At 46.6% G+C, this 24,697-nt stretch overlaps 1 protein-coding gene across 2 annotated transcripts in view; it reads left to right on the top strand.

The window, feature by feature from the left end:
• Positions 1–21,560, top strand: part of ASTN1 (astrotactin 1) — a 316,153-nt gene extending 294,593 nt beyond the window's left edge. For both annotated transcript variants that reach the window (XM_065877622.1, XM_065877613.1), the window contains exons 18-23: positions 636–769; positions 4,327–4,478; positions 5,519–5,654; positions 11,737–11,837; positions 17,177–17,360; positions 21,323–21,560. In XM_065877622.1, coding sequence (XP_065733694.1) covers positions 636–769; positions 4,327–4,478; positions 5,519–5,654; positions 11,737–11,837; positions 17,177–17,360; positions 21,323–21,560 — 945 coding nt within the window. The remainder of the gene's footprint in view (positions 1–635; positions 770–4,326; positions 4,479–5,518; positions 5,655–11,736; positions 11,838–17,176; positions 17,361–21,322) is intronic.
• The last annotated feature ends 3,137 nt before the right edge of the window (positions 21,561–24,697 follow it).

Raw genomic sequence — 24,697 nt, 5'->3', positions numbered from 1 at the left:
TGGTTGGCAGAGCTGGAGTTCTCACCTAGAGGGACTGCCCCAGAGCACGGCTCTTAGCCTGTGTGTCACGTGGTTTCTACCTTCTACGGGGAAAGAGAGGTCTAATGCATAATCACAACCGAAAGCAGAACTGCATAAATGTTGTAAGTGAGATACAAGGCATGCTGAAGGAACGCAGAGGAGATACTGGGGCAGCGTGAAGAGGGCAGAGAAGGATGCTCAGAGAGGCAGCTGAGAAAAGGCTGAGTGCCTCTGGCCCGGGGGAGAGTGGTCAAGACTGGCCCTGCTGAGCGTATGGGGAAGAGGTCATGGCTCTAGAGCCCTAGGTGTGGAATGATGGTGCGGAATGGGAGGGAGGGAGAGGCGAGGTGGAATCAGACTTGTTTCCAAGATGACAGCCCTCAACCACAGGGATGAACTATTATGCTAATGAGACAGAGACACCCTACGGGTCCTACAGGGTCCAGGCGTCCCAGAAACACTCTTCTGGGGTAGAAGTAAATGGAGACGTGGTGCTACAGGCTGCTGACTGGAGTTATTTAGGGCCAAGCAGAGCCCTGATGCTCTGTCTCATTACTCTGGGGACCCAGCCCTGGCTCCCTGATGCTTACTCTTTTCTCTGCCCTCTCTTGCAGCTCTTGCTGGAGGCCACCATGAGCTCCCTCTGGTGCTCCGGGACCGGAGATGTCATCGAGGACTGGTGTCGATGTGACCCCACCGCTTTCGGAACTGATGGACTCCCTGCCTGTGCGCCTCTCCCACAGCCCGTGTATGATTCCCTTTCTCGGCCTTTCTCTTGCTTGTGTGCCTCGCCATTATTCTGCAAACATATGTTAAAGGGTGTCTACTCTTTTCCAAGCAATGGGCTGGGTCCTGGGGAACAGAAAGAAAAATATGGTGCAGTACCTGCCTTAGGGGCGCTTTCAGTCTTCTAGGGAGGCAAGTGAACCAATGTAACAGTAGCAGAGATGGTAGGATAAGAGTTATATGAGACATTTAAAGACAGTGTGAAAAGGGAAGAGTCGAGTCTGAATTTGAAGAATAGTGAAGGCTTCATAAAGGACATAGCACTTGAATTTCTCCCCAAAGGTGGAGAAAGCAGGACAGCATGGCTAGAAGAAAAGAGGGGTAAATGTATTGTTGCCGTGGAGGAAGATAGAGGTCAGTAATAAGACCCAGGACAGCAACACACTTACTGGGTGTCGGGCACAGTGTGAAGCAGTTAGGTACTGTTATCACCACGACCACCCCCTTTAACAGACAGGGAAATGGATTCCGATGGACTGAATAGTTTTTCCATGGTCATAGAGCAGGAAGCAGGGCCATAGGTAAGAGACTGTGATCTTAACCATAATAGTATAGTACACAGAGGCTACAACTCAGAGATGACTTTGGGTAGAACCAGCAGGGTTTGGTGACTGATTGACTGTGGGAGTGAGAAGGAAGGAAAAGTGGAGAATGGACTTAAGACTTCTGACCTCAGTGGCTGGGACAATGAATAGGCTACAGCTGAGAAAAGAAGCGTCCCAGGATAAGCAGGTTCAAGGAGGAGGTTGGTTCCGTTTGGACCTGCCTGAGAATTATAGTGGGGCAGTCGTATAGAAATAGTCAGTGGTCATGAGGAAAGATGACCTGGAGCCCTATAACAAAGTAAACGCTCGAGATAAGAAGATTGAACTCAGCCTCAAAGAAATGAGAAATGGAACCACAGCTATGAGAAAGGATGCTCCAGAATGACTGTCATCTGGGAAGAGCAGAGGGTCAGGGATGTGCATTAAGGGGCATCTGCATTTGAGGGGTGAACAAAGTGCAAAGGTGGCTGAAAATGAACATGTCCAGTTTTCATACACTCAGAGGAAGGCTGAACAGAACTGGCTGAACTCATGTAAAGGGCAGGAAACCCTGTTGGCCTCGAATGTGGCATCTGCCATGGGAGTAAAGCACAGAAATGTTGTGTCTAATAAAGAGGGATGGTAGGACGAGCTGGAGGAGCCTGGATTGGTAAGGCCAAGAGAGCCCAAAGGGAGGATCCTGACTCAGTAACTGGAGGGCTGAGTAAGCAGGAGCAAAATGGCAGGAGGAAACCAGCAAGTGAGAGGCTGGTCTGTGTGCATACTGCTATCTGGTCTGTTCCGTGAAAGTGTGGGTGGGCCTTAAAGGGCCAGGACTGAGCAGGAAGAACATTGAGAAAGAGGAGAACACAGTGGTACAGGGTCATCACAAGCCAATGCCTTCTTTTGTCTACAGGCCTTCTCTATGTGGGCCATTTTAGACACGCCAGCCATTGGCTTCTTGCTCTTTACAAGCCATGACTTAGACCTCTCAGCTCAAAAGAGAGTCAAGCTCATTATTAGTAAAAGGTCTTTCTTTTGGCAGAAAGGGAACTCTGGAAGATGGTTCTTCTAGCCTGATTCACCAGCTAAGAGAGCTACCTTTGACATACAACACTAAATCAGGTGGATGCCAGATCTAGCCATTGGTGTCCTAGGGCTGATTTCATTTCAAAATCTGCATTTACTAAATGTCGTAGCAAAAGAGATCTAATTGGGCTAAATTTCCATAAACAGGAACATCTACAAAGGACTTCACTTTTCTTGTCAACTCTCGTCACTTCTTCCAGCAGCAAACCGTAATTTCTTGAATTTTTATCGGTAGTTGGATATAGGAATGCACTCTAGTTTTACACTAGCCTCTTTAAATCATACACACTCCTATTTCTCAGTAGAGGCCAGCCTCAGTCCATGTTTTCACGGAATCTGAGTTCTCAGTAAGGCTTAGTTACTTACTTAAGCTTCCTAATGCTTTTTTCTTCAAAACAGCCCTCTGCATATGATTCTAATGAATGAATATCTGCACTGTTTGGGGTCTGTTCCATCTTTAATGTCATATGTAAACTATGCACTCCTTCATAGTAAGCCACTAAAGAGCGTGTGGTTTGTGTCATTCTCCCACCAGTTGAATTCCTCACTGTTGCTCCCACAGCCTCCCATCATGTCTTGTTAAAGTTCTCATCACACACTATTACAGTCACATGCAGAATTTGTATGTTGGTCTAGTGACCACTCCATAAGAGGAGGGGCTGGAGTTGGCTTTTGCACCAGTGCACCTTCAGCACCGAGCACATTCTTGTAAGTAGTGGGTGCTTAATAAATATTCGTTGACTTGAAATTGAACATTGCTTTGATGGGATCCATCCACAGTACCTTGCCTGGGGATCCTTGAGACCAATGACACATCTGGTGAGCTGAGTGTAGGCTAGAGCACCAGGATTATGGGTGGTCATGAGATATGGGAGCGAAGGTTGGGAATGAATGGCAGAGACTCATGTAAGGGAGGGAGGCTGGTGTGAGATGAACAGGGAAAACTCCCTAAAGCCAGTGGTCTAGGAAGAAACAGGGGACAAGAAGCAAGTGGGAAACCGAACGCACACACGTGACGTCAGAACAAGGCAGAGAATCGAAACCTCTGGGATCATTGGAAGATCCATGCCAATGAATGTTAATAGTGTTTGAGTCTCTACAATAGTGTTTATTGAGTCTCTACAAGTATAAAGAGTTATGAGATGGCAGAGTGGTCAAAATGGACAATTTACATGACACAAGGAGACAATGAATTGGGAAAAGCAAGGCAAGACTAGAGTCTGGAATCAGGGTATTCATAGAAACCCAAGAGTAAAGACAGAAACTGAAATCAGAACCTGGGTGTGCAGGCGTAGGACAATGCCCTGAGGAGAACTTGGCATGTGTCCAACTTTCTCTGGCCCAGTAAAGCCCCCTATGAGCATTACCTGCAAACTGAGCACGTGTTAGTACCCGTAGCAAGAGGGGAAGCCAGGGTTCCGCCAGCAGGGCAATCCTGTAATGTTCTCGAAGCTGAGCTGACTGTCCTTCTTAATGCAGAGCTCTCCCAGACGTCACCTTTAGTGGGCCTTGGTATGAGCATTATAGGCACATTTTCTTATTTTTCAAGAGCAAACCCAGAAATTACATTTTCAAGCCCTATAAAGTGCTACTCCAAAGGCCCTATCCACTAACCCTGTAAAATGCAGGCATTCCTTCATCTTTGACTCACCTGCTTATTTATTTACAAATATATGTTGAGTCCCCAATTTGTGACAGGCACTTAGATGAACAAAATATAGACTTTAAGGATCTTCAAGAATCTTTATTTTACAGTGAAGGAGACACACCCTCAAAGAAATCATCCTAGTGGTTGGTTAAGAAAGGTTAGAAAGAAGAGTTTACGCTATAATAATAATTGAGAAGGTGGCCAGTAGTGGTATTGGGGCTGGGCCCCCATTTCATGTTTCTTGCTGTCTGCACTCAGGCTCAGACTCTCCACGGTTCATGAGCCCAGCAGCACCCTCGTGGTCCTGGAATGGGAACACTCAGAGCCTCCAATCGGGGTGCAGATTGTAGATTACCTCATCCGTCAAGAAAAGGTCACTGACAGGATGGACCACTCCAAGGTGGAGACAGGTGAGCATCTCCCACTTCACAGGCTCATCTTGATCCAGGGTGGCAAAAAGAAAAGAAAAGGAAAATGTCCTGCCTCCTGGCTTTGCCCTGGGTCCCCAGGCAACGTAGGAGGAGCAGGGAGAAGCAGCAGCAGCTATCCTTTCCATTTGAGAGTTTTTGCATGGTGAGCATCTGACAAAGTCTTGTTTTAATTTTGTTTTTGTTTATGAAAGAGGTGTCCATTTCATTGTCTCTAGGCACAAAGAAACAACAATACAGTACACTAGTTATCCTAGCCCATAATTAGGAAACAATTCTGTGTTAACCACTGCCATGATTACAGAAAAAGTTTCTTTGCTAATAACCCCAACTCCCCACCCCATCCAGGCAAAAGCATGTAGAAACAGATGTTCTTATTACCCCATGTCTTATCCTAAAGCAAACCTTGCTTTTGCCAGGTACAGCTAGAAGAGAGACGTCTTAAAGGAGTGGAAACACCCCATGAAAAATGTTTCATGCCTTAGTATTTCACTGTCTATACATAGGGAAAGGTGAACATAAATCATTCCTAAAACTGACGCATGAGTATGGGCACCAGCAGGGTGGTAGCATCCACAGTCTAGTGCAGGGTAAATAGCTTCTGGTGAAACTATCACTGTGGCTTGGAAACATATGCACTGCCTTTGGGCATAGAGCGCTGGCTACGGCTTCTTCCGAGGCTCTTTCCTGATGCGCACAGGTACTGCAAAGGTCTGGCAATGACCGTTGACCAGAACAGCTGTTTTCTGCCCAAGTCAAGAACATGTCATAAAAGAGCTTGCAGATGTGCTATGTATATCTTGCTTTGGTTGTCTCAGCTAACTCTGGACAGATGGCTCCAAACTGATTAAATATGAAACAGAAAAGACCATTCCTTCTGGGTCTCCTTGCCCTACTAGGAATTTGAGAAGACCAGGGACCGAGTGATTTTAATGTTAAGTTCTAACGGAGTCAGTCCCAACCAGGTGTTGCTTGGCCATCCCTGTTTCTCATGCTTTTTCCATTCCTTCCCCTCTGGGCAGAAACGGTGCTGAGCTTTGTTGACGACATCATCTCCGGAGCGAAGTCTCCTTGTGCAATGCCCTCTCAGGTCCCGGACAAGCAGCTCACCACCATCTCTCTGATCATACAATGCCTGGAACCTGACACCATCTACATGTGAGTGACAGACACCTGTCTAGTTATTCCTTACCCTGAATGCCCCCAGACTTTTAGCTGGTTCCTTTTAGCTACTTGAGTTCCTTTAGAGACTTCAAAAAACATGGGTGTCTCAAGTCTTGTCTCAATCAGCATTATAGAGAACCTTCTCGGTACTGGAGGGGGAGAACCAAGAAAGATAATATAGTCCCATCCTAGTTTGCAACATATAAACAACTAACGTTAACATCAGGCTGATTGAAATTAAAGCTGGATGTAAAAGAGCAAGGAACCTGTTGTAGAAAAGAAAGAAGTGATTCTTTCTAACTAGAGAGGACGTCATCTGAATTAGGTTGTGTAGAATTTCAGTAGGAAGCATAACGTTGGAAAAGGCACACTGGGTGAGCGGCGAGTAGACAACAGGGTAGAAGCAGATAGTGAATAAAGGGGATAGAAGAAAGTGAGCTTGGGAAAATAGAGTGAATGCTGTTAAGTCAGAGGAGATGATTAATTTTGTTTTGGAGGAAAGGAGTAGAATACCAAGAATTCTGCTCTAGTGGCATTGAAATAGATAGTGTACAGAGGTGAGAGATGGTCTTTCTTCAAAGAAAGTACAGTGAGCTCCTGTATTGTGGCACTTGGAACAGCTCTATTCTTTCTGGTAGCTCTTCCCCGTTTCCCTCGGTGCTCTGGGAACAACAGTAAAGTATTCGCGAAACAGACATAAAAGATACCAAGAGAGGAGAGATAGTGATGGAATCTAAGTCATGACGGGAAAAATGCGCGGGCGGGGGGTGAAGGCAGAATTCATAGCGATGTAGTTCTGCGACTCTTTGACCCCATCAGTATGAAAAACATTTAACAGTTTACAGATGAGGTCATGGGAACAGAGTCAAGGTTTCTGGAATAAATCATTTCCATTTCCATAGTGGAAGAGTTCAAAGATGAAAAGCACTAGAAATGTGAGTGGCGTGGATTGCAAGATGAACTTAGATGCTCACAGGAAGGAGATGTAACCAAGGGGCCAGGCTGATGAAAGTAAAGCACATAAAGACAAGTGGTATTCTGGAGGGGCTGGAAAATATAGAGAGACATAAATGATAATAGTAGGACAAAGGAAAATCTCCTTAGGATTCTCATCAGATGGCCTGAGATTTGGGCAGTCTGGCCCTTCATTAGGAGGGGAACAGGTAAAAGGAACAAAGATTTGGGAACATGGAACACCTAACCTGCTGTAAATGCCTCAAACTCAGTGAAACTGGAATTACCATTTATAATGAGGGCCCACTAATTCCTGTCACTAAGTAACAAACGTTAATTAGGAATTTCAAAGTTCCTACAAGCGCGAGGCTGGCATGGTTGTCCGTTGGGGGTGCCAGCCCTTACCCACTCTGGGACCCTCCTCATATGGGCCTTGGTCTGGCTACATTTCACAGAGACCCGAGGCCGATGGCTTCTCCCACTCTGCTATCCTAGGTGAGCTTCTAGTGTCTCCCTCTTAAGTCTTGTAAAACACAAACGTTCTGTCAAGATTGATTGCTGAAGAAATTAAGAGAGAGTGCACTGGGCAGAGGGAAAAAACAGCCAATCTCCACTAGGTGGCGCTGCAGATCACGTGCAGAGAGCATGCAGGCGGGCCTGGGAGAGACGTTCCTCCTTGCAGAGCCATCGAGTGGACCAGAGCTTCAGTCCCTGGTGCAAGGACAGGAAGGAGCCCTGCGTTAAGAGTTGAGAACACATGGGCCCCAAACCTGATTTTGTTTCTAACCACTAAGTGATTAAGCAGAACACTGAACGTTTCTGCAACTAAGTTTTCTTATCTGTAATATGGAGGAAGGCAGCCTTCATTTACGGAGGGTTCACTACGTGTAGGTGCTTCTGGGAACCACCACCCCCGACCCTGTGAGATTAGGGTTATTGTTCCCATTTTATAGATGAGGAAACTGAGGTTCAGCAACGCTGAGTAACTTCCTCAGAATCACACAGCTTGTTGTCTGGGTGTGGCGGGTGGTTAAGAATTGAATCAAGGTTTGCATTCTCTTATCTGCGTCTCACTCCCCAGCCAGTCCAGGCTACTGGAAGGATCGAGCATGATCTTATAACTCAAGTGAAAGCATAGAGCTGGCTCTTCACCTGGGGTCCACGGAGGCAGAATGGCCTTTCAGTATAGATGGCTTACTTTGTCATCCTATGCACTTTGATGCATTGGAAAAGCATTATTCTGAGAAGGGTCGACTGTACGAAAACAGTTAAGAATCCTGGTTAAAAGAGATCTTAAAGTGTGTCCGGTACTCTATCTTCATTTTACAGATGAGGAAACTGAGGCCAGAGTGGGGAAGTGACTCCCCGGCCTTGTAGCCTACCACACCCCACCACAGCGTGCCCTCACAGCAGAGCTGCTGCCTTAGGGGACGTGAGACAACGAACAGATAATTCAGAAAAAGGGAGTGGATTTGGAGCCATCCGTAGAAACCACCACACCTGGAGGGGGCAAGTGTGAAAGTCGCAGACAGAGACAGTCAGCCCCTGGCAGGAGGCCCAAGGATACTCCATGCACTTCAAGTTTCAGTCCTTTAAAACATCAGCCCTGGAGCCAGAGCAGGGCTGCGTTGGTTCACACACACACACGCACGCATGCACACACACACAATATACATGTCGTCACACAGGCTCTAACAACAGGCTGAACAGTCCCAGCAGCCAGGCAGAGGTGGAAAGGGCCCAGGAGCTTTGGACGAGACAGTGAATGGACTTACACATTATCCCTCTGGATTGGGAGCAGGGCTTATCTCTTCTGTCCAGTAATTCTGGCTATTACTACCCTACGAGTGTCCAGGGTGGAAATGATGCTGCTGACTATAAGCGGAGGACCTTCCTGAAATAACTGCACACGACATTTCCACATGAAACGTATAGAGTGTTCCCCAGGCTTGCTTCAGTAGTAAAAATAATCTGACTACTCCTCAGGGTCCCTCCAGGACCGAGGGAGCCAGGACCACTGAGGATGTTTTTTTAGGTCAGGCATCCTCTCTACTTAGAAGGATGTGGGAAGACTTTTGTTTCCTAATAAAGGTAAGGGCTTTGCCATTAAAAATGGTAAGGACTTAGGGTCCTAAATTTTTTTACTAATTGCCCGGTGAGAATAATGAGAATTAATTACAGCATACACAGTTTCATCCCAGCCCAAGATCCAATAGAGTTAGTGGGAACTCACAGCAGGATTGAGCACAAAGCAAACTCTGAGGAGTGGGACAAGCGGGAAGGGGTGAGGATTAACTGCATCCCAGGCACTGAGAGAGAGCGTCCATCTGACAGCCACTTTGGTACCTGAAGCTTAGGACATTTCTCAGGGAATTTCTCCAGGGAAGTTGCTAAACATTAAAGGTTCAAGGTTAAATAAGGGTGCGCTACAAAAGGTGGCTGGAACCTACCGTAGACAGTCTAGGGCAGGTGACCCCTAAGCTTGTAAATATCCAGGCAGACAGCATCATGTAGCAAGATGCCAGCCCTGACCTGGAGTCCCAAGGCGATGCTCGGGGCCCTGGGAGGCGGATGGGAAAAGATGAAGCAGGGCCGTCTTACAGAGGACAGGACAGCAGGCAGTCTGGATCTCGGGGTGGGGGTGGGGGGGCGGGCTCAGGAGTGTGGGCTCAGACACCCAGTTGCGGAGGGACCAGTGAAGGAAGAGAGCACAGAGGTGAGAACCGGGGCCCTGGGCCTGGCTCACACTAGCAGCCCTGTGACTTTGCCAGTGCCTGGGCAACAAACAGGGCTTCCTATCTCCTGACTCTGATGAGAAGGGGCAGCCAGAAGTGGGATCAGGGCAGAGTCTGCAACAAAGATCAAGCGACCCACCTCTGAGCAGGGAGACGGACTTCCTACACGTCAGGGGCCCTGTCGTCAGGATCTCCGGTGAGAGAGATCCCTGCTCCATGAAGGGTACATGAGGGTGAGGGGGAATTCACCCATCTGGGAACCCCTGATCATGAGGTGCAGGTCTGCAGTCTGCCCTGGGTACCTCTGGGCCCATCTCTGAGAAACAGCTCAAGGTGGTCTGGAGCAGAAGGGCAGAGGAGGGAGTTGAGACCTGGCCTGAGACCGGCTTGTGAGATACGACTGGGAAATGGAGCAGTGCCAGACAGGGTAGAGCGGACATGCTGGCTTCAGGTTTGGTGGCCTCAGTCACATTTCTAGAAATAGTAGCAAAAGGCTGATCAGGTGTGTATATGGGGGGTGGGGAACAATGCAAAATTCCAGGGGCTGCCATTGCTCGGGGTCCAGGCAGCCCAGTGTGTGAGGCTGGATGCAAAGGGCTCACTCAGACCTGGGATGGGAGGGATGGTGACGGGGGAGAAGCCAGTCCCTGGATTTCGGATCAGGGTGGGAGAGGGGTTTAGTACTAGGTGAGGTGGTAGATCTGAACTAAGTAGCAAGACAAGAAGCAGAGGACAGTAGAACGGACAGAGACACCTTGTGCACATAAGATGAGAAAGCCAAGCACCTGGTCCTTGTCTGACTGACAGCAAGGAGGCTGGGCGGTCCCGCGGGAGCACACGGGCAGGTCTGCACCCAGCTGGGCCAGCACATCCAGTGGGATGTGATTCCAGCATGAGACTGGAGAAGGCAGAGGGAGGGAAGACAACACATCAGGACACACAGGTTCTTAACACTGACCGTTCCCTGGGCTTCTCTGTGGGGAGGCAGTCGTAGATGCAAGGCTGTCTTTTCTCTGCTGAGAGAAACTTATATTTCCTGACGGAATCATTAGGCCATTTCCATTCCTTTTCTACCTCATCGGTTCAACTGTCTTAACATTTACCTTAACATGTACCGGGCCCCTCTGTCCTGGGGCATCTTTCTTCTTTTCACATCTCTTCCTCCCTGTAGCTCTGCCAAGAGGAAAGAAAATCCAGACTTGCCAATAAATGCAACCTCCCATGGCGACAGCAAAAGAGAAAGAGACAAGAAAAGCAGCATTAATGATTTGTTTCAGACTCACTAGATTAGTTGTTAGAGGTCCCGGGCACCGACACCAGAGGTTATCTTCATGGTTATATTCAAATTCCTGTCTGAGTAGCAGAACCTGGCGTTGCTCTTTCCTCTCCATCGAATTCCATCACCCAAGGGGGAAATTTTACATTCAGCCTTTGATGGCCGGGTCTTCATCCTCTTCCTGATGTGTGTGTGTGTGTGTGTGTGTGTGTATGTGTGTGTGGAAGGGTGGAGGGGGCTCTTAGAACCACATCTTCTCGTTGCCAGGGGTAGCATAAGATTTCCACTCTGGACTCCTGGTCCACGGCGGGGAGCACCTAAGTGGGTCAGAAGGAACTGCATACAGGAGATAGAGCCCCTAGTCACAGGCACGTCAGGACCCCCCAGCTCTGGTGTTTTCACTTCTGACTTAAAGAGGAGAGTAGTCCTCAGTGCTCGGCATAAAAGCCTCAACTGGGCACAAGATGAACAGAACAGAATTAATATAATTTATGCAATGTCATTGAGCTCCAGGTACTGCGCTAGGTCTTCCTGTGCTTTATTATCTCATTTAATCATCGCAGTGACCTACAAGCAGTTTTATTATCAGCTCCATTTCACAGAATAGGGAGAGTAAAGCTCAGAGGAGTTAACTGACAACTCCACATGGCAGGGAGTGGAGGCTTCAGACCCACTTCAGACCATCTGTTTCCACAGATACATGCTCTTTCCCTCAGCTTGGTGGTTGTCAGAATGGAACTGGCATCAGAATCACCTGGAAGGCTTGTCATAGCACAGATCTTTGTCGCCCCCCCTAGAGTTTCTGATTCAGTAGGTCTGGCATGGGGCATGAGAATGGTCATTACTATCAACTTCCCCAGTGATGCTACTGGTCTGGGGACCCCACTTTGCTCGCCATGAGGTAATATCCTCAAGACAGCAAATGACAGCCCAAGACCTACCGGGAAGCAGCAAGAGGCTCTAGACTGCATGCTTTATGACCTGGTGATGGCAGTAAGTGCATGGCAGGGTGGCGAGAGCAGCCAGGGGCAAACCCGCCCGTCCAGTAAGGCTTGGCTGTCAGCTGGACTGCAGGTTCTCTCTGTTAATGCTACCCTCCCCTCCCTGCCAGGTTCACCCTGTGGGGAGTGGACAACACAGGACGACGCTCCAGGCCAAGTGACGTGATCGTGAAGACCCCTTGCCCAGTGGTGGATGATGTCAAAGCCCAAGGTAAGAGACACTGAGGCCAGCAGAGTCTGCAGAGGGATGCTCCAGGGACCTCCCCTCGCCATGGGGAAAGGGCAAGCAAGAGAGTCAAACAGAACAACCTGAAGTTCAGCAGGGAAGGGGGAGAATTCAAGGCTCAGGACAGGAGCATCTGCCTTCCAGGAACTCCTCAACCTCTGCCTCTGGCGGAAATCTGCATTGCATCCCGTTATTCCCACATAGTCTGTAAGTCAGAGAGCCAGTAGGAGATACTGGTGAAAGCCCCAGACACACATGGCGATGCACCAGGTGCTTATGTACATGGTACCAGGTGCTTTAGTACCTGTGACCTCTGCCCTCAGAATGCTGATCGGATAACTTACTCTCTTCATATTTTTTGGTACACATCTGAAAGATTAGCATAGGAAGGCTACAGATTTAGAATTAATTGCTATATCACTCCCTCCCTACCAAAGATGTGTCAGAATCTTCATTCTGTATTTTAGAGTTGTTATGGACCAGTTCTTTGGTAAAGAATTGTCCCTCTTCAGTGCACCAGAATGAGCCCCTGTCAATTAGGAAGAGTTTGTTTTCAGTCAACATCCATTACACGAATAGCACACTTCTCGCTGCTTCTTCTCCTCATGAAGCTCCCTGGAGGTCTTGATATCGTCACTTGCTCTAAGGCTTATTACATCCCCTCCACAACCAGAATTTAACTCTCTTGGGCACCACTTCTGTGGGGCTGTGGCACCAGTTAAAGTGATCCGATCAACTAGTAATTTCTGTCAACAGTTGGACAGCTAACGGACCGATAGCATACGCACATTAACAGAGATGGTGACTGATGCTAGAAGTTTAGGTTGTGCAAGTTTTAATAGGAGAAATGCTGTTGCCAAGCTGGCATGTGGTACCCCTCAAATCACCTTAACTGTGGCTCCTGACTCCAGCTGTATGAAGTTGGCTATGAGTTGACACAATCCCACAATGTTCAAAGGGTGATTCAAAGTCACAGTGGGTAGAGAGACCTAGACCTACTTGAATTAAAATCACTGATGCTGTAGCACTTTACACCTTCTGAAAGGACTTTCATTTATTGCCTCATTTAACATGCATGGCATGTTAAAGGCACTGTTATTTTCAACACAGAAATCTGATCACATAACGCCTCTTCTTACAACTCTTTAATGGATTGCTATTCCTCTTGTGATGAAGATCAAAATATGTAACAGGCATATTAGGACTTAAATGGAGGGACCCTTGCCCACTTCACCAGCCTCTTCTTGCCCACACTCCCCATCAATCTCTGTATTTCCTGAAGCCTCACTGCCTTTCTCAGTTCCTCCAACACACCATTTCCATTTCCAACACGGAGCCTTTGCACGTGTTAGTCTCACTACCTCAAATACTCTCCAGTTCCACCCCTTTCACTGATTAACTCCTCTCAGCCTGCAGATCTCAGAGCAAGTGTCCTTCCTCAGTACGGAAGGGGTCCAGGGCCACTGCTAGATGCCCTCATAGTACCATGTTTCTTTCTTTCAGAACATTTATCTCAGTTTGTTATTATAATGCCTTGTTCAATATCTGTTTATCTCATTAGACAGTGAGTTCCATGAGAGCAGAGTTCTGTTCTCTGTTTGCCTATGATTATGTCCCTAACACTTAGAAAGGAGCATGGTGACTGACTCGTTCCAGGAAACGTAGACTCTGGAGTCAGACCACCCAGGGTCAAATTTCTGCTCTACCATCTAACTACTTGACCGTGGGCAGGTTACTTCACCTTGTGCCTCAGTGTACTACTCTGTAAAATGGGGTGGGGCATAATGGTACCCTAGATAATAAGTTTCTAGTGAGAGTTAAATTAGTGAATTTATGTAAAGTGTTTTTAAGTGCCTGTCCAGTAGTAAGTATTCAGTAACTATTAAGGAGTATACATTGTGGGATTGTGTCCCTCATGGTCAACCTGATGCAACTGGAGTCAGGAGCCACGAACAGGATGATTTTCAGGCTACTAGCACATCAGCTTAGACACAATATTTCTCTTATTGAAACTTTCCCAACCTAAACTTCCAGCATCAGTCAATGTCTCTGTTAAGATCATTAACCATGCCTAGAGTTTGTTCTCAAGTAGGAACTCAATAAATATTTATTTATTTATGTACTTATTTATTTTTATTGGAGGATAATTGCTTTACAATGATGTGTTAGTTTCTGCTGTACAGCAAAGTGAATCAGCTATATGTATACATATAGCCCCTCCCTCTTGGACGTCCCACCCCGCTAATCCCACCCATCTAGGTCATCACAGAGCACCAAGCTGAGCTTCCTGTGCTTTATAGCAGGTTCCCACTATCTATCGATTTTACGCATGGTAGTGTATGTATGTCAATCCTAATCTCCCAATTTGTACCACCCTCCCCTTCTCCCCCGTGTCCACATGTCCATTCTCTTTGTCTGTCTCTATTCCTGCCCTGCAAATAGGTTCACCTGTACCATTTTTCTAGATTCCACATATATGCGTTACTATATGATTTTTTTTCTCTTTCTGACTTACTTCACTCTGTATAACAGACTCTAGGACCATCTACAACTCTACAAATGACCCTATTTCATTCCTTTTTATGGCTGAGTAATATTCCATTGTATATATATGTACCACATCTTCTTTATCCATTCATCTGTCATTGGACATTATATTGTTTCCATGTCCTGGCTATTGTAAGTAGAGCTGCAGTGAACATTGAGATACATGTGTCCTTTTGAATTATGGTTTTTTCAGGGTATATGCCCAGTAGTGTTATTGCTGGGTCATATGGTAGTTCTATTTTTAGTTTTTTAAGGAACTTCCATACTGTTTTCCATAGTGGCTGTACCAATTTACATTCCCACCAACAGTGTATGAGGATTCCCTTTTCTCCACACCCTCTCCAGCATTTATTGTTTGTAGATTTTTTGATGATGGCCATTCTGACCTGTGTGAGGTGATACCTCATTGTAGTTTTGATTTGCATTTCTCTAATAATTAGTGATATTGAGCATCTTTTTATGTGCCTCTTGGCCATCTGTATGTCTTCTTTGGAGAGAGGTCTGTTTAGGTCTTCTGCCCTTTTTTTTTTTTTTTTTTTTCTTTGCGGTACACGGGCCTCTCCCTGCTGTGGATTCTCCCGTTGCGGAGCACAGGCTCCAGATGAGCAGGCTCAGCGGCCATGGCTCACGGGCCCAGCCGCTCCGCGGCATGTGGGATCTTCCCGGACCGGGGCACGAACCCGTGTCCCCTGCATTGGCAGGCGGACTCTCAACCACTGCGCCACCAGGGAAGCCCCTCCTGTATCTTAAATTGGTTAAACACTACCATAACCTGAGCATAGGTGCAAAAGAGCAATGGAAGATAGAGTTTTAAAGCTTGACTCAAGCCCACACTGGCTATATGACCTTGGGCAGGTAACCTGGCCTCATTTGTAGCACAAAGACATTCATATTCATTGTGCAGTGGTGGTATGAGGATTAGAATTCACACATGTGAAGTTCTTGGCAATTAGTAGGATGTTAATACATAAGTACCAGAGCTCTTTATATTCTATATACTTTTTATTTATATTCTTTATATTCTATATAATAAATACCAGAGATCTTTATAGTCTATATCACTGTCCACTTTATCTCTTGATCTTATTTTAACAACCTGAGAATTTTAAAGTCCTGAAAATCTGAATGGATTTCTCAGCTGAAATTATTTTTATTGCAGCTTAAAGATGCTGGTTACAAGGGTTTAATTGCTAAAGGGTTGGTACAACCCAGGTCTGGAGATATATCACCAGAAACCCTCCACCAAAGTGGATTCAAATGACTGCCAAGGTCATAAATTTCATTCATTTAGCTAACATTTTTTTTATCTATTATTTTGTCTGGCCTTGGTCTTGCCACTCAGGACACTGAGGAAGTGAGGTCTGGCTCCTGTTTTCGTAGGCAATGGGCAAGATAGACAAAAAGGGAAATTATTGCAATGCTTGGGCAGAGTAGAGGTAGAAATTTTATTTATTCCAACCCAGGAAACTCTTAAAATGATGACTCAGTCATCACCAGCAACCTTGAATTCACTTGGAGCAGTGACAAGGGATCAGGGCCTTTAGGCTAACAGGGGGTCAAGTGGGCAAAGTCTGGCTTAGGAGCCTGTAGACTTAGCCTCTTCATCCCCAGATTTAACACTGGATCTGAGACAAAGCTCTCCAGATCTCAGTTCCCAGCTGTTTAGGAAGAAAATGTCAACAAATCTCCTTTCTGACAGGTTTAATGAGAAAATATTTAATGATAAAGTGCTTTGAGCTCCACAGGAAAAAATGCCAAGGCTACACAAATTCATTGCCACTTTGCCACATCACCGAGTTCAATCTTAGCAATGTATACCTTGGAGGCAGAAATGTAAGAGGTATAAATTAAGCCAAAAGATCACTCGTTTGGAACTGCAGAACGCACTGGATTCAATGTACATGTCAGCACAGATCTACAAGCTTGCCTTCCTACCTGTCTGGGTGGCCCTAGCAAAAAGACCCGCATTCCTGCAGTCACGGGGCCAGGTTGCTTTTGGCACTGTGGCTACTCCAGGTTCTTCACATGGCTGGAGGCGTGACCTGACAGTTCCCGACTTCATCCCTGAGCCGAAGGCTGCTCCCCGCTGCCCAGGGCTTCCCCATTGCTTTTGCAGGACTCACTTTGTACCCAAGCATGCAGCTTAGAGGTGCAGGGGAGTTAATGCCTCATGGGGGCAAATGTGAAAAGTCCCCATGGACCAATCCTGAATGGGAGCTGGATATAAAGTCTTCTTCTGTTCTCCCCCAGATGGACCAGTGAGGATCCAATAGCTTCATACATCCTCTCCTGCAAAACATAGCCATCAACTCCTTAGAGCATTTTCTTATATTCACTCTTCCTCCTTTCTTGCCTCATTTCTCTCTATCCTCCCTCCTGCTTCTCTGGGAATGCATTTGCCAATAAAGTATCAATCTATGAGCTCTTGCCTCAGGCTCTGTATTATTAGGAAACATGGGTGAAGACAAAGAATATTATCACGTAAATTGACCTTAGAGAGATTCTATTTGAAGCCTTTCATTTTATAGAAGAGAAAACTGAAACCTGATAGGGCAGTACAGTATTCTTTGAGTAATATCACACACACATGTGTATATATACACACACATATACATGCATATACACACCTATGTGCCTGTATTTATAATCATTTATGTATATGTGTATATATATATGTGTGTGTGTATATATATATATGTATACGTGTGTGTGTGTGTATATATATATGTGTGTGTGTGTGTATAATCTTATTTATTGGCCTTTTCTCCCATCCTCAGAAATAGCAGACAAGATCTACAATCTCTTCAATGGCTATACCAGTGGGAAGGAGCAGCAGACCGCCTACAACACCCTCCTGGATCTGGGTTCCCCCACGCTCCATCGAGTCCTCTACCACTATAACCAGCATTACGAGAGTTTTGGAGAATTCACCTGGCGGTGTGAGGATGAATTAGGCCCCAGGTAATCAGTAAACTTCATTATCTCTTTTAAAGACCTCAGCTTTTTGAAATTTTGTACCTCTTCCACTATAATACTGCCTTCATGAATTTGCAGATATCCTGGGTGAGCTTAGCTGCTGTAAGTCCTGTGCTTTTAGACAGCTTGGTTCATACTGATTAGTTATGGATAAGCTGTATTTATGCTGTATTTAAGTCAAGCCATGAATGCATTTCCTGAACTCTGAAAAAACCTTTGCCCTTGAGTTGTTTTACCCCCTCTTTATCATGCTGACACAGCATTCCAAAGGCTAAACCGTAGGAGCCAAAAGCTTAGTCTTTTGAAAGAAAATTAGGAATTTTATTGAAGAGGTTATCCAAAAATATTTACTGCATATGAACTTTACATATATGCATTATACAGACGTATTTCGAGCTAAATTCTACATTCTCTTGAAAGGCAGAATGGGGGTAGCCAATGACCCATCTTGACATCTAACTTGGCCAAAGTTAGGATAATGTAGTGTTTGCCAACTTGCCCTGGCCCCAAGGCTACAACTTCCTAATACTCAGTACTCCTGCTTTTAGGTTATATAGCCCAGATAGAGTTCTTGGAAAGAGAGGAATGGGAAGAATGCGTAGAGATAACACCTTTCCTTTGTTCCATTCAACATGGCTGTGTATTGCTGCTCTGAGAGGAGAAGATTTCTCTGGAAATACTAAGATTTTCAGATAAACACAGTGAAGAGGCTTTTCACGTGGAATGTCCCCAAACTTATACATCCCAAAACTATTTAGGAGTTCATAAAGAAAAAAGAAATAGCGGGGGGAAGGAAGGGAGGGAGGGAGGGAAGGAAAGAAAGAAGAGAAAGAAAGAGAGGAGGAAAGTAAATGAAGAAAATCAATACAGTAGGATCCTCTGGCACTCAGAATTCTTGCTCTCCTGCCAAAAGGGATCAATAAAAGTATCACCCAAAAGTCATCCCATGTGTCTGATATCTGATCAGTTGGAAAGGAGACTTAGTCTCAGGATGCCTCGTATGACCTGAATTTATAAACTTTTCTAGAAGACCATTGTACAGGACATCCCCCGCCCCGCTTACCTATTTTCTTACTTTTGAAGAAAGGAGAAAATCTAGGATTACCTTCCTAAAATAAAATGATTTTATGTGTAAGGTCAGGAAGAATCTTTCTGCATTCCATAAATTATTTCCCAAAGTTTATAAAGGTTGGTTATTCTTGGGCAAACAGATGCCATGGCTATGGACAGGACACAGAGGGAAATATATAAGGGGGCTTTAATTTGTTCTGTCTCAATTTTGGTAAAAAGCAAACCCTGGGTTAGAAGGTAGATATATATTATGAAATAGACTCCCTGCTCCATACCTTACCATTACTCCTGTCCTTATTATTACTCATACCTAATATCATCCCCTCTCTCCAGCTCTCTCCCCAATTCCCTTCATGCTCTCTCCTCCCTCCTTCTGACATTTATTGAGTACATATATGCAGTTCTTTGTCAAGGAACATAAATGTCACAATTTGAAAAGCACTAACATTGCATACATCATCTTGACTTCCAAGGGAATTTGGACTGCTTTTAAAATTTCTCTCTTGTAACTCAAGAGTCAGAAGGAAAATTGGTTAATGAAGAAAGTGCGCAGGGGGAAAAAATGCCGATCTCGTTGTAAAGTAAGGCCTGCTGCTGACTTGACAGACACTGTCTTCTCAAAAAGAGAAGACTCTCAGGAGTCTTCCCAGGAGACTCTTTCATGTGTAATACTGGTTTTTTAAGGCTATATATTAGGGGGGAAAATTGTAGTTTCATTAGCTTGTGGAAAATCAAGTTTCGCTCTTCAGTGTCATGGATCTGGGGGAGAACCACGGGAAACAAGAAGTCTCCTGCCTTGAGATACTTCACCGCTTTGGAGTTAGTTGTGAGAATAAGTAGAAAAGGGTCAGAGGGTACATACGCCCTGCAAGCAAGCAGAAAGTATTCCCTTGCTTCAGTTAAATCCAATTCCATTAAAATTCATGGAAGCCTCCATGAGAGTTGAAATACCTTGAGGACAGCCTTGGTCGCATTGCTCTTAAGAAAGAAGAAGGCTCTGAGATGGTCAAGGACATACCCAAATGAATTATTATCTTTTTTTTAAAAGGGAGCAATGAAAATAGCCACAAACAACTCCATGGGCTAATTAAATCCATTTGTTTGAAAGGATGGCTAGGATGTGTTCCTTTATCCACTTCTTCAAGATGAGGCAGATGCTGCCCTTTACTCTTTCTTCTCTCCCCCTTCATCCACATCCCAAGAATGTGTCAACAGCTAATGACATGCAGCAGGACAGATTAAGAGGAAGGCCACCAAAGTCCCTGTTGATGATGACTTTTGGAAAGCCTGCTTGGCCAAAGGGCAGAGGCTGATGGGCAGAGGAGAGGCAATCTGCATAAGGTGTGACTTAGTCGGCAGAGTGTTTGATTTTCTCTGACCCACCATTGCAGTGGGAGAAAACTTGACTGGCCTCCGATGACCTCACACTCTCTGGGTCCCTTGACTTTGCTGCCACAGCTCAACACCTTGCTTCCAACGTCCGTCATCCCCGCCCGTCTCTCGCTTGCCCTCCTAGGAATGTGGTGAGCTCACCCCTTGTGACGCTCGTAGCCAGGACGGAAGAAGAGGCATGAAATGAATGTGCTTCTTGTTCTTGAGAGCTCATTCTAAACTTGGTGAAGAAACTTCCAGTTTCTGGAAAGAATTGTTGATTGCATTAGAAAAGAGATGCTTCCTCACGTGTTAAGTTAGCCTAGCAGTTGATAAATACTGCAAGGGGTCCTGTTCATTGAACTTTCCAGAACAGATTTTAGAGCCTCACGTGGGCTTGTTGGAATAAGAGACTATTCTTTCATGGGTCTCTGGTCACCCATGGTTTTTTGAAGAAGGGAAAGAACACAGCTAAATGAGGGAATCCCCGTTCCTTCACTTATCCTGAGTGTTCAGAGTCAAAGCCAGTGCGGGCTGAGAACTGGCCGTCAGGCAGTCCCATCTCTAACACCAGAAGTGGATGCCAAGAAGAGGCCGTACACCAGTGAGCTAGATCCTGGCGACAGCCCGCTTCCCCAAGCTATGCGCAGGGGGTCTCACACCCTATTCTTGGCCCAGTGGGATCACTCCTTTACAGTGTGTGTGAACTTGGGGAGACCTTGCCCTCCTCTTCCCATTCTCTCAGGGATCTGCAACAGCTCAGGTGCCCTCTCATCACCTCGTCTTCTTCCCACTCTTTGGATGGGGTCTCAGGGGTCTCAATGGCACTAGCCTCCTGACTTTCCGAGGGAGATTGCAGAACAGAGCAGGAGCTCACCTGGGGGTTAATTAGGTGATGCGTGCCACTGAGAGTCTGCATTTTCCCAAAGAATGACCCTATGTCAATATGCACTGAGGGCACTATTGTTCGTGCCCTTATTACACTATAATTACCTTCATACAGGCATAATGAGTTACACTTGATATCCCTCAAAATGCAGTATATTGGCGGCTTCTACTCAGTTCAGAAATACCCTTGAAAAGGGAAACATCCAGTCAAACACATTATTTGTCATTTAATGGTGATAAATTACTGGCTTTAAAGTAAATTGGTCCGATTTGTCAGCTCTATGATTTGAAAAGAGCATAAATCCCCACTAAAGTATGTCATTTCCTCTTCCGTATTTGTCCTTATTGCATTTTGTTTCTTTGTTTCCATTTTGGTGCCCTACTCTGCTCGTCCGTCCTTATTAATTAATTATTTCATTCATTCATTCATTCTTCCATTCGTTCATTCATTTTCTTGACAAGTATTTATGGAGGTTCCCCCTCTTCTAAGCGCCAGCCATGGCACAGTAAGCAAAATAAACGGGGCTCTTCCCTCTTGACGTTTAAAGTCTCACACTGTTTACCTTTCCTGCCTTCTCTTCTTTCTAACCTAAGCATCCTCCATGCTTGATCCATAGGAAAGCTGGCCTCATCCTTTCTCAGCTTGGGGATCTCAGCAATTGGTGCAATGGACTCCTTCAGGAACCCAAGATAAGCTTGCGACGCAGCTCCCTTAAGTACCTGGGCTGCCGCTACAGCGAGATCAAGCCCTACGGACTTGACTGGTCAGAGCTTAGCCGGGACCTTAGGAAGACGTGTGAGGAGCAGACCCTGAGCATCCCTTACAACGATTATGGGGACAGCAAAGACATCTAGCGCCATGATGCCAGAGAGCAGCTGCCAAAAGGAAGCAGGAGAGAGGAGGGGAAATGTCTGGGTTGGTGTGTGGATTTTTAATGTTTTTAAGGGAACATTCAAACCTCCACAGGCAACATCTAAACTAGCGAGAAGGTGATCCTTGCTTCCTGCAGAACTTCTCGGGTGTCATGTTCTCCATCTGTGTGGTCAGTAAGCCTGCTAGCCAGGGCTTCCTAAATTTCTTCTTAGGGAATTACTTTGGGGCTTGTTTTGCGGTTAATTTGTTTTGTTCATTTTTTGTCCAAGAGGTTCATCAAAATGCTCGGGTTCTGCCATGCTTCTCATGAAAGGGCCATTAGGTTGGTGCACCCTGTGCTCTCTGAGTTCCTATGTCCCTTGCACCTGGGGACAGATATGAGGCCAGAAAGTTGTAGAGTGGCCTCAGACCCCAGCCTCAGATGTCCTAGGGAAGCTCTCACACTAAGACCCTAAGCTCTGCTCACAGAGAACAACAGCAAGAAAACTGGGAAGGTGGCCCCTGTGTAGGTCTCATGGTTTCCGCCCCCGGCCTTCCGATTGCTATCTTCACACTGCAGAGGTGAACTTCGCCTCCATTATGGGCCCCGGTCGACCTCCTGGATTTTCAAGGGAATTTTAAGGGAATTAAATCTCCTTCTGGAAGAACTCTGCCTTCTCCTCTGAACAACATATCTTTAAGAGGCAATAAAATGCTACCTGTCTAATGCCCCTGCAGAGCAGTCTACCTGGGAGTCTGGTTAGCAGTCCATGTTCTCGAAAAAAAAAAAATGTAGTTTCTTCTTTTAAAAAGCTCCTGTACCTCCAGGGTGAACTTCTGCAGACCAGTAGTGCATGTCGCATGCCCGGATTCTCTGTGGTGTCTGCGCCGCTTACCTTGCACAGATCCGTCCCGGCTGATGTCCGCTCTGGTCAGGACGGGTCAAGGCCTCCATGTCAGTGTTTTAGTGAACTCAAGTTATTACCCATCACAAAACACTTCCGTCCATTCTCCCCTTTGCCAAATTTGCTTAGTTATGTTGCTAGTTTTGCAAATCATTTCTCTGGGTGAGGATTCCATTTTCACCCCCCATCTAGTTGCCAGGAGCAGCAGAGGTTCTGTGTAGGTGAGCTCCCCTGACCACAGGTAAGGGCCAGGCCACTGCTTCTGCCCCGCTCCCCGAGCATTGGCACTGGCACAAGCGGGGGCCTGGCCAATGGGAAGTCCAGCCTCTCAGAAAGAGCTCTGCAGGGCCCTGCGGACCAGCAATGGCCTTAATTGTCCTCACACACCTCAGAGGCCTGAACACACACGTTCAGCCACCCTGCCTTTGACCAGGGCTCCTCATTTGGAAACACAAGAGAAAGGTCAGGAAGGAGATGCAGAATCTATAAGGCCTGTTGTCATTGAGCCGTGTTGAATTTTTTCTAAGTGGTTAGAATGACAGAGCTTGTTTATTGAGTGCTTACTGTGTGCCAGACGCTGCTCTAAGCACTTTACGTAAAGCTGAATTCTAGCAACAGCTCGTTTCTTACCTACCTGAACCACCATTTGAATTCAGGCTGTCGGACTCCAGAGCACAGGATTTTAACCCCTCGCCCTCCTCAGCTCTGCTTTCCATGTTGCCTGGACGCGCAGCTCTCCCTGGCCCCTGCCTCCATGGCACAGATATGCCTGCAGTGCGTTGCAGTGGGAGGAGGGCACAGTGCATCCTAACCCTGCAGCCGGGGTGTCCTTTGGGACCACGGATCTGCAGCACAAGCCTTCTCCCCGCCAGTGCCTGAGAGTGAGCCTGTGGCAGGGCTGCAAGCACAGGTGACCTCACGCCCCTCTCTGCATCTTTCTGCAGAAAGATGGAAAGACAGTATATCGACTCTGGAATGCAGCCCCCTCAGTTCCAGAGCAAAGGCTGGCAGAAAACTGAGACCCACCTGGGGTCAATGCTGGGCGGTGGGTGAAATGCCTCGGAAGCCAGTGTCTCACCTTGACCGAAGAGGAAGGGGTACAGGAGGCAGCAGTGGGACCCCAGCCAGTGGGGCGGGGCCTTGGTGAGAGCTGGTTTTGCCGCTGCTGCTCCTTTATTCAAGTCTGCACAGAAAGCTGGATCTGCACAGCAGAGGACCAGGACCTTGGGCCAGAGAGGGGGGCCGGGGAGTGGCACCAGGGACACCGTTCCCTGTCCCTCCTTCTGTGTTATTAAAATAAAGCACGCTCACGCTTTCCCTCCCTCCTGCCGTCTCCCCCCAGGTCCATCCTCATCTTTGTCTGCTTCTCCTGCCTGATACCCTTCCTCCTTAGCCCCGTCCTTCTCCCTCCGTGACCCTCTCCCTCCTTCAGTGTGCCCTGTGCCCTCCACACATACACACAGCACACACTCTACACAGTATATACACACACTACCCACACTGTACACACTCGGCAGAGAGTATATACACATACTACACACCCCAGACACATGCACACGCTACACACGCAACACACACACATGTGCACACACTACACACACGCTCTACAAACTCTGCACAGTGTATACACATACTACACGCACACAACACACACGCTACACACTCCACACACAGAATATGCACATACTACATGCACAGTATACACACTACACACACACACTATAGACTATACACATTATTTACACACTACACAAATACAGACTATAGGCACACACACTATACACATACAGACTGTATGCACACACCCTCTGCGTATACTGTACACACTACACATAGGCACACACACTACGTACTACACGCAGCCACAGAGATACACAGACACACACTCTACGTCCACAGTGTACACACACAACACAACACACACTATACACGCTGCACAGAATACACACACACACTATACACACACACTACACACACACGTGCACGCTGTACACACAACCTCTATGCCTGGGTCCCACCTACTTTCGAGTTAAAAATAAGGCCCATATGAATGGAGTAGGAGAGGGTGCTCGGGCCCCCTGAGGATTTCACTCGGGGATTTTGCCCGAGGAAGGCAAGCTCGCTCACACCCTGACGACACTGCCCACAGTTTGACTGCAGGAACCTATTCTGACTAGAAGGGTGACGGACGGGGCCACTATTAAACCTCGACTTTCCAAGCTGCCAAACAGGTC

The sequence above is a fragment of the Phocoena phocoena genome, chromosome 1 (assembly GCF_963924675.1).
Source record: "Phocoena phocoena chromosome 1, mPhoPho1.1, whole genome shotgun sequence".
Lineage (NCBI taxonomy): Eukaryota > Metazoa > Chordata > Mammalia > Artiodactyla > Phocoenidae > Phocoena > Phocoena phocoena.
Note: the sequence above shows the minus strand (reverse complement) of the source record. Positions and strands in the feature narration are given on the sequence as shown.